At 40.5% G+C, this 16,846-nt stretch overlaps 2 protein-coding genes across 2 annotated transcripts; one reads left to right on the top strand and one right to left on the bottom strand.

Annotated features, from left to right (window-relative positions):
- The first annotated feature begins 1,850 nt into the window (after positions 1-1,850).
- LOC110776419 (protein VACUOLELESS GAMETOPHYTES-like) lies at positions 1,851-2,710 on the top strand. The gene has a single exon (XM_021980982.2). It carries the CDS (start codon positions 2,008-2,010, stop codon positions 2,593-2,595), a length of 588 nt encoding a protein of 195 aa, XP_021836674.1. The 5' UTR covers positions 1,851-2,007; the 3' UTR covers positions 2,596-2,710.
- A 1,816-nt stretch (positions 2,711-4,526) lies between these two features.
- Positions 4,527-16,367, bottom strand: LOC110776417 (uncharacterized). Its single transcript, XM_021980981.2, has 8 exons — positions 16,095-16,367; positions 15,875-15,999; positions 15,727-15,764; positions 7,260-7,370; positions 6,990-7,069; positions 6,035-6,071; positions 5,713-5,754; positions 4,527-4,950 (listed from the first exon to the last, which is right to left on the bottom strand). Exons 1-8 carry the CDS (start codon positions 16,329-16,331, stop codon positions 4,883-4,885), a joined length of 738 nt encoding a protein of 245 aa, XP_021836673.2. The 5' UTR covers positions 16,332-16,367; the 3' UTR covers positions 4,527-4,882.
- Positions 16,368-16,846: the final 479 nt, after the last annotated feature.

Raw genomic sequence — 16,846 nt, 5'->3', positions numbered from 1 at the left:
AGCTGTGGATTAATATCATTAATTCCACTTGAACTGAAGCGGCCTCTAGCTAGGCATTCGGCTCACTTGATCTCACTGAATTATTAACTTGTTAATTAATACTGAACCGCATTTATTAGACTTAACATTGAATGCATACTTGGACCAAGGGCATTATTTGCTTCAACTCCGTGAGCTCTTTTCGGATGATTTGTGATGCTGAATTGATAGTAAATTTGCCCTTAGGTGTATTGCCCCAAAACAGAAGGTCTCCCATACTAAATGTTTGCGGGACATTGAGAAGGGATAAAAAATAGAAGTGTTGCAAATATTCAGCTCTTATAAAAATAGAAGTGTTGTAAGTATTCCGTAACGAGTTATCGACTGAAAAAACAAATATTACAGATAGTCTGAACACAGAGGGAGTACAAAACTACCAACTTGAAAAGCATCTAAATACTCATCCGTTACACTGCTCAAGTGCTCAGCTATTTGAGGTTTTCTGAATCTATACTGGGTATACCATTAAAATGGTATACTAAGGGTAAAACAGTAACTTCATTTGGTATATTAAGGGCTAAATGGTAAGTTCATGTAATAAATTAAGTCTGACCCACGAAAAATAACATTTATCTTTGACTTGTTAGTACCAAACTATGTTGTTTAGAACCAAAAAAAATGAAACCACGTTACCAAACTATGTTATTTGGTATCACATGAGAAAATACAACTATTTTTCTTGTAGCAAACTATGTGATTTGGTAGTAAATAAAAATGCAGAATATTAGTATACCATTTCAATGGTATACCTAGTATAGATTAAGACTTTCTCCAGCTATTTAAAGAGCTTCAACCTTTGGCAATATTGCCGACCTCAATTGCCCGACTCGAAATACTCTGACACAGGCCCCAGTCATACTCAAGTTTCATAACTTGATTTTTTTTTTTTTTTACCGATTTGACCCAACTCCACAACTAACATGATTAAATCAATTAATTTTTATGAAAGCAAGTTAACCTGTATAAAGGTGGTCGTCAACCTTGTCGAGCCGTGCTTTGTGTCGATTCGTGTGTCATGGGTTTGAATGGCTTCGGCTATGCGGAGCCCACTTATTTTTTTTCGGTCCGTTCTGTGCTGAAAACTTTAAAATGGAAGTCAAACACGGGCTAAGCCCACATGTCCTCGTGTCGGGATGGACCTGTGTCTTAGCCTAATTTCAATCAATTTGACGTGTCTTGTCGCGCATTTTCCAAAAAATGTGCTACTTTGTGCCCTCTGTGCCATGATTTTTCGTTTACGTATCGTGTCGTGCTCTTTTCGTGATGGGTCATGTCGTACTTCGAACAACCAGCCTTCCCTTTAGATTAAATTGATCTGAACCATGAAACTTTCGTCCTCATTTCCTCAATTTGCAATCCATCTCAAAACATTCCTAATATTTTGACAACGTTTTTGCAACACATGAGTTCCCAATTAATAGATAAATGTTCATTGAATCGTTTCCATATCAGTATACTAATGTTCATCTTAAACCGTACAAAACGACTATCATTTTAGAGGGGCACAACCAACTCTGGTTGTACACGAGTAAAGCCAAAATTTTGTGCTGAATAACAACTCTTTTTCTTCGAGAATAATTGATAAAACCTCCAAAAAGATGGGGGAAAGCAACATTGGGTTTCCAAGAAATTACACAAGCAATTTTCTATAAATTTCTTTGGCTGTTGCATTCTCAAACACATTTGACTATTAACACTTTGAATGAAAACACAAATTAAACAAACAAATCCATCATTATCGATGACAAGACACATTGAACAGAAAATTCAACACCATGTTATAAACTAAATCAATGTTGATTTCAAACAGATTATAAAAATCAAATCAAATCCCACATATAATCAATAGAACAATTTACGAAATCTTATAATATATACATTCTATAACCAAAAGAACAATTTATGGTTGATTGATACAACATATAATCAATCAACCATGTAATCAATCAACCATATAATCAATCAACCATGTATGACCCAGAACAAACAAAATGGATCCAATACAACAAACACACAAAACACCCATTAAAAGAAGTGTACAAACACTCAAAATTCGAGTGCAAGTCTTGCAAATCAAAAGGCCAAGGCATGCGTTTTCGTTGTGATCAATGCAACTTCGATGTTCATCCAACGTGTGGGACTTGCCCAGATTCAATCTCTTCATTCACACACCCACAACATGTTCTGCAACTAATGGAGAGACCTAATCTCCATTTTCATGAATGTCACCTTTGTCAAAAGCTTATAAAAGGGGTGGTTTATAGGTGTAAAGCATGTAACTTTTTTGTGCATCCTGTTTGTAGTCAGTTGCCTGAGTATTTGTCGAATCATGCTATACATCCTCCTCATTCTTTGAAGCTTCAATTAATGGCGTCTAGTAAGTGTGATGTTTGTGATAAGTCTTGTAAGCATTGGAGGTATTTTTGTGGGATTTGTGATGTTCATATTCATGTTGGGTGTTTGTCAGGGAAGAGTACTAGTGATAATGATGATGAAGGTGGATTTGGTGTTTTCGTTGAGATTGTAGCTGGTATTGCTGAAGGTTTTTCTGGATGAAGTTTGTTCTGTATCTTATATTCTTATTTGATGACTATGTCAATATATTATTTGATTCAAAGTTTATGTATGTGATCTTTGTATTTTATTTGAATAAAAGTATTTTTAAATCAAATCGTACTTTTTTATTTGTTTAAATCGAATATTAGCGCCCTTCACTGTCATCTAGGGAGAGGAACCCTCTTTAAGGCAGCGTCGGGTGTTATATACGGAGTACTTATGTACTATGCAATATGCATATACGAATAATCAAGATGTTTGGTTGGGATCAAACCTTATCAAAAGCCATGCTAGGTTGAGAGTAGAGGTGGCTAGTATGTGGCCAGACGGCTAGTACGTGGCTAGGTTGAGAATAGAGATGGCTAGTATGTGGCCAGGTTGAGAGTAAATGTGGCAAGTACGTGGCTAGGTTGAAGGGCACCAAAGTGTGGGGAAACGTTGTGCAAATTGGGTTTAAGCGTAGGACTTAGCTTGACCGCCACTTTCTCTTGGTAACTAGATATAGTCAACCCTAAGCCGATGTTCATCTGAACTTTATTTGGCTGGGCTGAAGTGAACTGAACTTAATGAAGTTGAGCTGAGCTGAGCTGAGCTGATCTGAACGGAACTGCAATTAAGCCCAAAAGAACAGAGCCTAAACGAACAAATTTTAATGATCCTCTTGTTGTCCCGAATGTCTAGGCTAGATTGGGTGGACTTTCCTGGACTCTGTAATGTATCTCAAAACACCAGATCCTCAATGCTCGACCATATATGATACTTCGACACTCCATTCTAGAATAAAATCACAAAATAGTCGTGTTGGACACTTTAACTCGATCCGATTTCGATATGATTACCGAGTTTAGGTAATATAGTTTCAAATTAATAAAATTTGTTCCCCAAATATGGTAAACCACATGTACAACCAAGCTCAATCCCACGTACTGTCGTACAAAAACGTGTCAACCTATACATAAATTTCTAAGCTGTCTGGAAAACCCCACACATAGATAATTACGTACAGCCGTACCGCAACAGTACACATATATTCATGATCACTTATTAATTCATCAATAACTGAGAAGCTTCCCAAAAGCATGACAACATCAAAGGCCTTACTTATGAAGAAATCAATAATATCATGCTTATACGAAACTACCACTATTCCATCAATATATTCTCTCTTTGCTCGTTCTACAGTAAGTAGTAGGACTATAACTTCAAATGAAAGAAGTAAGGAGCAGTACCCTACCCGAGAGGAGACCCGTACTGCTGATCTGAGCCCGGATTCAGATTTAACAACGGGTCCCCTTGACCCGCCACCTCCGGATCATGATAGTGGTAATACTAATTTTGGGTGGGACCCGACCCTTTCACCTCCTAAAGGGCCAAAGGATAGAACACAGCCTGATCGCCCGCCTACACCGCCTTTGCCTGCGTACCAGTCTTCCTCTTAGCTAGTCACCTTGCTTTGTAAGAAATGTATCATTAATACTTGCTAAGTTCCTAGTTTTGCCACAGGAAGAGATGTTAGTTGCACTTGGTTACATGACTTGTAGGTTTTATGTTGTACTAGCACTTATTTGTAGAACATTGCATGTATTATTATCAACGACTTTACTTATTTCTTATTGTGTAATAAGAGAATGGATTCTGCTGAACTTACACCTTACACCTATCATAGCTTGACCAGCTCAGCTACACAGGTTTACGCTTAAGTCACTCTCAACAATTTTGCATTTGATGGGGCTTGACCCGAGCTCCTCACCAACCCTACAACTTGTGTTGGTTTTCGACGAGTTTACTTTTCGACGAGTTTACTTAACTTGAATGTATAATACTCTGTATAACTTTGATTATGGAGGTACTACCTTACTTCTATATAGTTCTATCAGAAGGAAAAAATAAAACAAATGCAAGAAGCAAAGAACTAACCAAACAAGCTAAACTTAACAGAAAGAAAGGCACCTTCCAACAATCCAACCTCAGTGTTCGAGGTTCAATTCCCTGTAACTAGAATGTACACAAAGGGCTTCATTTTGTCAATAAGATGCTCTCAAATAAGATGTCGATACAGAAAAGACGTAAAATCAACAACCAATGTTGATGGAGTTCTCTTGAATTAGTGCTAGCATTACTGCATTAGTCATAGACTAGTTGACAAAGCACATTTTCCTCAGAATAACAACTGTCCTGAGACCACCAGCTTCTAATGATATTTAAATGAACTGAACATGTAAAGCATCAGACCTTATGATGTTGCAAAGCAAAGCTCCAAGCAGGCTGAAAAATGCTGCTGCTCTACTTAGTTTTTATTTCTTCTTGATGCTATCTCCAATGCCCATGCTTTGCCGATATCAGTCTGGAATTTCCCTGCAAACAAGAGTCATTTCAGCAAATCAAATTAGAGATTACATCATCTAATCTAAGGCTCTTAGCAAAATGAAGAAAATGTGAAAGTAAGAGCTCGTGATCCCTTAATTTTCTGAAAGTTAATGAGCCGAGGACCAATTTCAATGAAGAAAATCTACTCCTTTTTCCTAATATACCAGAGCGTCTAAACAAAAAATAGTATCACCTTTTCCTAATAAAATTAACCATGCTTATGATATACATTAATCTTGTTCCAAACGCAAGTCCCACAGGATGGGTTTGGCATGATCTCAAACAAGCTAACTCGTTTACCGCCAAGTAATCAGTTTGTGTAACTTCACGAAGAATTCCCCATGTAATGTCTGGTAAAATGGTATTACGCATAGCTCCCAAACTAGTTTTTTTTCTTAGTTAATATCTATCCATTCATTACCACATTACTAGTAATGCTCCGTTAGTGTAAATACAGTTACACAAAGGATAAAAGAAAAATATTGATTAGTCAGAGCAGATGTATTATTAAGGGCATTCATGCATCATGATACTACCTTAACTGATCCCCTATACCAAACAGGCTGTTGATAAACCCAAATATCGGTGTCTATGTTACGCACAGTGAAGGTAGAAGCATAGGTGTATTGTCAAATCCGAAGCTCATATAGTAGTAAGCCAGCAAGCAACAGTTTTTATATTAGAAGAAATAAATAAACTGCCACATTCTTGCAGAAAGTATGTATGAACAAGAAGGTTGAATCAACCTACCAGCAGTGGACTGAAAAAACTCCTCCAAATCCTTCCCTTGTTCTGTGCAAGGACAAAAAAGAACAAGAAGCAGTACATTAATTTCCAGAGAGGAGCAAAGTAGTGAAATACTCCCACTAGCTAAAAAGCCTCCTAGCAGTTCAATGCACATGGCATCTCAAAGAGGAGCAAAGAAGAGTAATTAACCATTAGAAATTTCAGCATCCTTCCTGACTTAAACCAGTAATACTAGCATAAACAAGATTCTTGCACCATTTTTATTTAGCTAAATAAAGCGAACATTGCCATTGTTTTTTATCACCACTTTTGCTGACAGCCTCACCTTTTTCATACTCTAACGCCTGAAGTATCATCTCCAACTGAAGGAAATACCCAAAAAAAATGGTATGTTAGAATGACAACAAGACACCAAACAATAACCTTATATAGTTAGTTATACGAGAAATTGGTTTTACTCAAATGATTATATCCAATTTTTCAGTATCCAAATCGCTTTCATAATCTACCAATTTTCAGACCAATGTTTCAGTTGTGCTGCTGTGATAAATTGATAACATGGCAAGAAAACAATAAATTTTGTGATGCAATGATACAACAAACACCTTTTAGGTATCTATTCTAATGCAATGATTTAGCTGCTGAACTAACAAAAGAAAAAAAGGGCACATTCAAATATGCCCAAAATTTTCGGTGGTAATACATCCTGCTCATTCAAAAGAAACAAAGAAGAGTGGAAAGGGAAATAAGAAACAAGAGGAAGATTAAATAACCTCCACAGAACCATGGTATAATTACTACTCTGCATAATATGCTTTAACATATAGTGATTAGTGAAGAAAAAACCACGAATTTCTTTGTTCAGTAGAAAAATAACCTCCAAAGGACCATGGTATAATTACTGCTCTGCATAATATGCTATAGTGATTAGTGAAGAAAAAAACACGAATTTCTTTGTTCAGTAACATTACTACTCTGTATAATATGCATTAACAAATAGCCATAATATGATGCAAATGAAACAGGGCACATTACACCACACAAGTCTTAAAGATGACTTGCCATTTTGCATAATCATATGATTATAGATCTAGCTAGAACTTAGAAGATCCCTATCATATACAGCCAGAAGCCTAAGGAAAATGGCATTATGCATTTACCAATAAAAGTTGATGTCCAGACAACAAAAGTCTCAATGCAATGGCACAAAATAAGGAGTGTGATTTTAGAGGACACAAAAGAATGGAAATTGTTGGGAAAAGCGTAGAAGTAGAACGCACTTTGTCGAAATCCTTGACAACCTTTGCTTCGAGTGATGCGCCTTCTTCATACTCCATCCATAAATCATGTATTTCGTTGGCTGCAATTTGTAAATATAGCTCAGGAAACACAAACAATCAAGAAACAAGGGAACCCTTGTGGATATTCCACTAAGGAAATGAATGGAAGGGGTTGATATGTCTTTCCTTCCCCCTCCATGACCCCACCACCACATCCATCAGAAATAGAGTACACAATGAAACAGCATGAGAGTAAAGCACAGAAAGAACCTCTCGATCCTCCACCAAGGAGATTGCACATATGGTCAAGTGCTTCACTTTCTCTACGGTTCTTTTCCATCTTGGAAATCCCATCGCAAGGTGTAATATCACCAACAATTGCTGAAAAGGGAGGGGGGGAAAAGAGAAATTGTATCAAACTTAAGGAGAAACAGCAACACGTTATATAGAAGTTGAAGGAGAGCAATAAAACGGTTGTTACTAATACTAATTTATCAGGTGAATACACTGATAATCACAGGACAAATACATATGTTAAAGCAGCATCACCTAAAGACCTTGCCTAATTTGCAGTTTTGCACAAATAACGCCTTTGCCTACCCTGTTTCACTCTGTCACCTTTGCTTATCCTGTCTCATGAATGTTTTTTCTACAAGGTAAAATTCTAGCCTTGAGGATATTAAGATAAACTTGTTTGGATAACTAGGGAAGGTGGAGCTCCATTTTCCGTCCAAATCACTCCAACTTTGGAGGGATTATGTTTCTTAAAGAGGGAGGGAATATGGATCCTTCCTCTTCCTCCCCTTCCTCCCCCCCCCCCCCCCCCACTCCACCCCCTATCCAAACAAGAGAGCTAGTTCCCCTCCCTTTCCTTTCCCTTCCCTAACCTCCCTTACGTTCCATTTCCTCTTATCCAAACAACGTGTTAATGAAAAATATGCATACTTGCGATTGATAGTCAATTTATTGCAGCACCTCGAACCACACATTGCATCTTACAGTTCCCTCCATCCCATAACAGATGCTACTCCCAATTAGGGGCCAATATTACTGTTAACCTTGTCATGCCATTAAGGAAAGACATTTTCCTAAAATTAAGCTTGAAGAACAGGAGATATGTGTGCCATTCATCCGGGAAAATGGAATGAGGGGGTAAAAACAAGCACCTTTTGTTGCCCCTTTACTGTCTACTGGATTTATAGGATACTGATAGGGAAAAAAAAGACAAGGAAAGAAGAGCATATTTGAGATTTCCATTGCTCAAGCACTTACAGATTCTCAGACTAACGGACAAGTTTAAATGTAACCTTAAACCTTACACCTAACCTTGAACCCAGATATCCTAATACATAAACGACCTTGAGACGTACAAGTAATATAGAGTAGTGTTACCTCAATGAGAAACACTTCAATGAACAAAATTCTATGGAGTACAAGCTAACAAAATGGTCCATGTCCATTACCCATCAACCAACTGCCTAACATTAAAAAATACTCCGTACACTTTAAATACTGGAAAGACACTTAAAATCCTGCAAATAAGCTCATAGTTCAACTACAAACTCACATCAACGAGTTGTAAAAAGAGGCAAAGTTAATGTGGTTGAAAAGGAAGCGAAAGTCTACAGAATACCAAGAATCAGAAGAGTAAAGGATGTACTATTCCCTCCTACGCTCCCCTTCAAATAGGTGTATACGTACTATACTCCCATGCTCCTCCTTAAACTGGTGTGCTTCAACAGGGAACTACCAGTTTCATACTCACTATCCCCAGATAGATCTGAGTGCCATGGAAAACAGTGTGTAACAAACCCACCAGAGGTGCACACCAGAATTGCAGATGACATTGTAGCAGCTGGTCCCAACGGACAGAAGGAGCCACGTGGCATAATTACCTACAGTAGGCGCAAGAAGACAAACTAGGAGATATATCTTTTTGGGGATTTGTGTATAAAAGGGAAGGGAATATTGAGAATAGGGGTATGTCATTTGTATTTGAGCAGTCAGTACTCTTTTGGGAGAGAAAGTGAGCTCTCGAAATCTCACTCTGTTATTTGCCTTCTATTTTCAGTATAATACAAATCAAGCTCCACTTATTTGGTGTTGAGCCCCACTATTGCTTGTTTTCATCCCTGTAAGCTGGTGTGTGTGTGTGTTGTTGACAGGAACCAGTCCCACTGAAGTGTTGCACGTGGTATCAGAGCGGTTAGATCCATGACGCGGAGCCAGCAGGCCTGGAGACGGTGGAGGAAGAAAGGAACCAGGAGTTGGAGGCAAGGGTGGACCGACTGGAGACTACCATTGAGAGCATCGTCTCCAATGCAGTTAAGGAGGTGATGACAACCTTGCAACGGTCGTTATCGGAGCAGTTTAAGACCACCACGGAGGAGGAGGCGAGAAAAACACGGGAAAGAGTAGAGCAGCTTGAAGGGAGGATTAACCGTTACCGTGAGGAGGTAAGGACGAGGACGGCGGACCAAGAGAATATGGGGGAAAATCGGCACCGCCGTAATCGGGCGGAGGAGGATGAAGATGAATCTGGGTACAGAGGCGGTGGCGGCCATAAGGGAAGCGGTGGGAGGAACAGGCGGTATCGGAAGTTGGATATGCCGGTATTGGAAGGAGAGGATCCTGATGGCTGGATTTTGAGAGCAGAGAGGTATTTCAACTTCCATAAGTTGGATGCCGAGGAACAAATGGATTCAGCCGTCGTAGCGATGCTCTTCGCTTCTTCCAGTGGAAGAATGGCGGCGACCAATCGAGGGGTGGCGGGATTTGAAGGAGAGAATGCTGAGGGAATTCAGGTCATCCAAGTTGGGTACGCTGCACCAATAATGGTTGGCCACCACACAAACGTCGACGGTGGAGGAATTTTGCCGCAAGTTCATTGAACGTGCAGCGCCGTTAGAAGATGTACCAAAGACCCTACTGATGGGCCACTTCATTAATGGGCTGAAAGAAGATATAAGGAAGGAGATCCAAGTCCTACAACCCTATAATCTCAAACAGGCAATGGACCTTGCTATTCGGGTAGAGGATAGGGATCGGGTCGAAAAGAATGTCGGATCGGGTAGTTGGAGCAGTAAATCCAGATTTCATAAATCTGGATCAGTTGGGCCCATAACCAATACTGGGCCAAACCAATACCAGGCTAAATCTGCGATTTCTGGAGTGGATTCAACTCAAACCACTGTAGCATCTCCCCACACAAACACACTGAGATCAGGAGTGAGGCGTTTGACAGAGAGTGAGCTACAGGAAAAGAGGGCGAAGGGTTGTGCTTTCGGTGTGACGGGAAGTGGGAGGCAAATCATGTATGTAAACGAAAGGAGCTGAGTGTGCTGATTATGGAGGGAGGTTCGACGGACAGCGGTGAGGAAGAAAACCCGTTGGAGGAGAACGAGGCTGATAACAAGGAATTGACGATTCAGTGGTCGGACTGACCCATCCGAAGACGATGAGGCTTGGGGGTCGAATTAATCAGAATGAGGTAACCGTAATGATTGATCCGGGGGCAACCCACAATTTTATTTCATTGAGGGTGGTGGAGAAGTTAGGAATTGCGGTGAGGGGAAAGGAGCAATTTGGGGTAGCGCTGGGGAATGGCGAGGCGGTTCAAGGAGCCGGTGTGTGTAAATCGGTGACGCTGGAATTGGAAGGCGGAATTGAAGTCTGTGAGGATTTCTTACCCCTACAACTCGGGGGGACAGATGTGATTCTAGGGGTGCAATGGTTGGAGAAGTTAGGGGCGGTAATTACAAACTGGAAGACTCAGGTAATGAAATTTCAATGGGGGGGTAACCAGTGTGTAATTAAGGGAGATGCAACTCTTGCCCGGTCGCGGATTTAATTAAAAGCAATGTTGAAGACACTTCGAAAAACCGGTCAAGGAGTTGTAATGGAGTGTAACCGCTGGAGGCAGGGGAAATTCTCAAGGAAGGCTCGACAGAACCAGCATTCCTTGTTGGTATTTTACAGCAGCACAAAGCAGCGTTTGACATGCCTGTGGGTTTACCACCGGCCCGGGGACATGAGCATGCTACAGTTCTCAAAGAAGGGAGCAACCCGGTCGGAGTACGACTATACCGATATCCCCATTTCCAAAAAAATGAAATCGAAAGGCTGATACAAGAGATGTTATAGGCCGGAGTAATTCGCCTATCAGTTAGTCCGTTTTCAAGCCCGGTTTTACTGGTAAAGAAAAAAGATGGTTCTTGGAGATTTTTTGTGGACTGTCGGGCTTTGAACAAAGAGACAGTGGCAGACAAGTACCCAATACCGATAATAGACGAGTTATTAGATGAATTGCACGGAGCAATGGTGTTTTCTAAACTGGATTTGAAGTCTGGTTACCACCAAATCTTGATGAAACCAGAAGATGCACACAAGACAGCCTTCCGAACCCATGAAGGACATTACGAATTCTTAGTAATGCCCTTCGGATTAATGAATGCACCGGCGACATTTCAGTCCCTGATGAATGACATATTCCGACCGAATTTGCGTAAGTTTGTCTTGGTATTTTTTGATGATATCTTGATTTATAGTGCGTCTGAAACAGAGCATAAGCACCATATGGCAGTTGGGGTATTCTGACTGAACACAAGTTATATGTCAACCGAAAAAGGTGTGAACTAGGAAGGCAGGAGGCGACTTATTTGGGTCACGTGATATCTCAGAAAGGAGTGGCCATGGATATGGATAAGGTGAAGGCCATGATGGAGTGGGAGACACCCAAGAACATCCGTGAGCTTCGTGGATTCTTGGGGCTGACCGGATACTACCGTAAGTTTGTGTTGGGGTACGCACAAAGTCGCACAACCGCTCACAGTGCAACTTAGGAAGGACAATTTTGGTTGGACAGGGAAGGAAAGTGAGGCTTTCGATACTTTAAAAAGGGACATGGTGGCAGCACCCGTATTAGTGATGCCAGACTTCACAAAAACCTTTATTGTGGAGACAGACGCATCAGGATATGGGCTAGGCGCGGTCCTTATGCAGGAGGGACGACCAATAGCCTATTACAGCAAGCTTTTGGGGCCTAGGGCTCAGAGCAAATCAGTCTACAAAAAAGAGTTAATGGCGGTTTGCTTATCTATTCTGAAATGGAAGCATTACTTGATAGGAAGACATTTCATAGTTCGAACCGACCAACAAAGTCTGAGGTACATAACTCAACAGCGCGAGATAGCAGGAGAATATCAGAAGTGGGTGAGTAAATTAATGGCCTACGACTTTGAGGTACAGTATAAACCTGGCACTTCCAACCGGGTGGCTGATGCGTTGTCACGAAAGACAGTGGGAGAGGTGGAACTGGGCTTCATGATGAGCTAGAGTGAAGTAGACTGGGAAGGGTTGCACAAGGAGATTGAAGCTGATCCGATTCTGGCAAAAATCAAACAAGATGTGATAAGTGGGACAGCAAGTGTTTTCACAATAGAGGAAGGCAAGTTAATATACAAAGGCAGGTTAGTTATACCCAAAGGATCCCCTCTGATCCTTACTTTATTACAAGAGTATCACAACTCTCCTATGGGACATGAAGGAGAGACAAAAACGTACCTTCGTATGGCAAAAGATTGGTACTGGCATGGGATGCGAAGGGCAGTAGCTGACTTTGTGAAGAGATGTTGCACATGCAAGCAGTACAAAAGCTCACAGCAATGCCCCGCTGGGCTACTTCAACAACTTTCCATTCCCACAAGGATATGGAAGGACATCTCTATGGACTTCATCGAGGGCCTTCCTCTTTCAAAAGGGATCAACTCAATTTTGGTTGTGGTGGACAGGTTGTCCAAATACAGTCATTTCTTGGGGTTGAAACATCCATTCAACGCAGTTAAGGTGGCAGAGGTGTTTGTAGATGGAGTAGTTCGTCTCCATGGGTTTCCAGCCACCATTGTCTTCGACAGAGACCGAATTTTCATGAGCACCTTTTGGAAGGAGTTATTTCGCTTACACTGGACTGAGCTAAAGAAAAGTACTGCTTACCACCCTCAAACAGAAGGTCAGAGTGAGGTAGTTAACAAGTGTTTGGAGACCTACTTGCGCTGTTTTGCTGGAGGTCAGCCAAAGTCTTGGGCAAGGTGGTTGACTTGGGCTGAATTTTCGTATAACACTTCTGTGCATACATCCACCAAAATGTCTCCATTCCAGGTGGTTTATGGACGGGAGCCCCCTCACTTGCTGAAGTTTGGAAGGGGAAGAACTCCGGTTGACAGCTTGGAAGAAATGATGCAAGAGAGAGATGAGATGATGGCTGAGTTGCAATTGAATCTGGTTAAGGCCCAGTAGAGGATGAAATTGAATGCAGATCGTAAGAGAAGGGAAGAGTTCTTTGAAGAAGGAGATTTAGTCTACCTCAAACTGCAGCCATATCGCCAGAAGTCCCTTGCTCATAGACCATTTGAGAAACTTGCAGCACGTTTCTATGGACCTTATAGGGTGATTCAGAAGGTGGGGTCTGTGGCTTACAAGTTGGAGTTACCAGACAGTTGCAAGATCCATCCCGTGTTCCACATTTCACAGCTTAAGAAGGCAGTAGGGGAACCCTATCTACTGCTACTATCCCTGCACAAATGTCAGCTGATTTTGGAGTTAATAGCTGAACCTGAAGAAGTCCTGGAGGTCCGCAACAAGACAGTAGGGAAGAAGATCATTCAAGAGGTTTTGATCAAGTGGAGAGACCTGCCAGTTTTTGAAGCTACTTGGGAGAGAGCCCAATCAGTGAAGGAAGGATTTCCCGCATTCCACCTTGAGGACAGGGTGGTGCTTGAAGGGGAGGGTGATGTAACAAATCCACCAGAGGTGCACACCACAATTGCAGATGACATTGTAGCAGCTGGTCCCAACGGACAGAAGGAGCCACGTGGCATAATTACCTACAGTAGGCACAAGAAGACAAACTAGGAGAGTATATCTTTTTGGGGATTTGTGTATAAAAGGGAAGGGAATATTGAGAATAGGGGTATGTCATTTGTATTTGAGCAGTCGGTACTCTTTTGGGAGAGAAAGTGAGCTCTCGAAATCTCACTCTGTTATTTGCCTTCTAATTTCAATATAATACAAATCAAGCTCCACTTATTAGGTGTTGAGCCCCACTATTGTTTGTTTTCATCCCTCTAAGCTGGTGTGTGTGTGTTGTTGACAGGAACCAGTCCCACTGAAGTGTTGCACAGTGTTAACAAAACCATCTAGCTCCACTCAGAATGCTGCAGTCTTGTATGCCACATACAGGTTTAAACTGCTGCAACACTCCACCAGAGAACACCAATTGACAAGACTTATACTACTTAAAGTTCTCATTTTACAGTTCATACATGCACCAAAAACTAATCCCGAGATGAAAATAAAAAAAGATCCTAGAAATCTAAGAGACCCCTAAATCCCAATAGCTTGTTAAATACTAATCCACCATTTCAAGTGAAGTAGAATTAGAGAAACCAGACTCAGCTCATTTATTTGGCTTCATGGTTTTGGATATATCATCAACAAACAACAACACACTGATTCGTACTCATTATACACATACAGTTTATTATTCATCTCGTAACTGCAGATGTCATTCAAAAAGAACATTGTCACTGTTCAAATTTTTCGCCTAATTCATAAAAACAACATTTGCAATCCCCTTCTTTCTTTTGTTTATAACTTATTTCCTACTAGGAGGGCTTCATTTTTCCGCATATGGGAGAACGATAGAAGTCAGGAGCTAAATATTGCGCATTCTAATTAACTTCTGGTTGCAAGTGTTCAATTGTTCATATGTGAATTCTTGTAATTTTCACACCTACATTACAACAATAACAACAACAACAATGACCCAGTTTGATTCTCATTGATGCGAAGCCAAGGGAGATTCATATACACACAGTCTTACCAACAAAAATTGATAATTGTTCAAAAGGGTGTTTCAAAGGCGGACAATATTATCAAATAACAAAAGAGAGATAAAAAATGAAATACTCCGTAACATGCATGAAATAGAATGAGGAAAAGAGAGTCAGAAATAATAAAGGTACTGTCTCTTACACCTACTTTGCCCGACACTAAATATTTGGGGTGCTTCAGAACCATATCCAGATGCTGAACGGTATAAAACCAATATCAGTTCACTCCTACATCACCTTGTTCCACTCTAGACTTCGTTGCACTAATATCACCACTATCTTAAAGTGAGCATCTAACTTTACAAGAAAGAAAAATTCTCACAGCACCAAGTAGGTTTTGCAATTTCCTTTTCCTTTTCCAATTATTTAGATCCATGCTAGTGCCATAAACTACTGTAGCACTTCCCTTCTTCTTGAAGCATGTCCACATAAGTTGAAAAACATGGCCTTTTAAGCGAGTTCGGTTTCTTACTGATAAACTAATTCTAACCAAGATAGCATCATCAACAACTTTGTAACGCCAATGTTGATCCATCTCATTTCAATTCACCCTCAAACGGTCCGGCGTACTATCATTCAAGTTCACAATCTTATGAAATCACCCCTAGGTCTTATTCCAATCCTCCTCGAACTAAAATTCCAATCTACCCCCATCACAGCTCTTGCTACAAGCTAACCATCTAAGTAGAACAAGCTAACCGACTAGCGGCTATTAATCAAGTTCTCAACTACTAACCATTCAGCTCTTTATCATACTTATCTCATTTTACTTAACAGTTCCCAAACTACAAAGCTAAGTATTCAGAAAGTTCAATATAATTGTAAAATTAAAGAAACATTCTCTTTACCTTCAGCCATATCATGTACAATAGCCATCTTCACACACCTAAAAAAATACCATTCAAAAAAGTTCAAAAATCTATATTTTGTTACTTGAATATAAAAGGCGTACCTAATCAAGTGGGAAAATCAAAATAAATGACCATAAAATCATACTTATCGCGATTAACACCAGGCATATCGGAAGAAATAAGAGCCATTAACCCCATACGATACATATGGTCAGCAATTGATTCTGGGTTTTGCACATCTTTCTTCACCCACCCTGCCCTTTTCGTTGTCTGTCAGAAAAAACCCACAATTTCATCAAAAATACCAAAAACAAATTCACTAAAATTCAAATGAAATAGAGTTAAACAAAGAAAGAAAGCATTACCTTGAGACTGTGGCAGAGAGTGAGAAAATCGATAGCAGAAGAGGGAGAAACAGAAGCATTATCTGGGTCGTCGTTGTTGTTGTTGTTGTTGTTGTTGTTGCTGTTAGAAGAAGAGGAAGCCATATGAAGAAGCTTGGGAGATGGAAAGGGCGATTTTGATGAGAAGGAGGTGAATTTGTTGATAGAGGGAAGTGTACTCAGACTACTCACTGAGCTTCTGCTAATTACACTCCACATTTTTTTTCTCTTTGGGCCCTCTTGCCCAACTATTTTGGGAGTGATTGGTATCTTTATTGTACTCCGTATATTGTCAAGGATAGTCACTAGTCACTACGTCCTTAAATTTTGACTTTGTACGGTTATGTATAATACATGACTTAAAACTGGAAGGATGCATGGCTCTAAAATTGGATATGTCTAAGGCCTATGATCGGATAGAGTGGACGTTCCTGGAGGCCGTGTTGGAGGGCTTCGGTTTTGATGCTGGCTGGCGTGGTAGAGTAATGGAATGTGTGCGTACTGTTACTTTTTCGGTCCTTACTAATGGGAGACCATCGGAGGAATTTTCGCCCGGAAGGGGTATTCGGCAAGGTGACCCACTTTCGCCATACCTCTTTATTTTGTGTGCGGAGGTATTGTCTCACCTCATCCGGAAAGCGGAGGAGGCAAATCTGATTCATGGTATTCGATTTGCGCCAAGTGCGCCTATTGTTAATCATCTGCTGTTTGCAGACGACTGCATAATTTTTTCT

Source organism: Spinacia oleracea, chromosome 2 (assembly GCF_020520425.1).
Source record: "Spinacia oleracea cultivar Varoflay chromosome 2, BTI_SOV_V1, whole genome shotgun sequence".
Classification (NCBI taxonomy): Eukaryota; Viridiplantae; Streptophyta; class Magnoliopsida; order Caryophyllales; family Amaranthaceae; genus Spinacia; species Spinacia oleracea.
The sequence above is the reverse complement of the archived record's forward strand: the minus strand, read 5'-3'. Positions and strand labels throughout refer to the sequence as shown.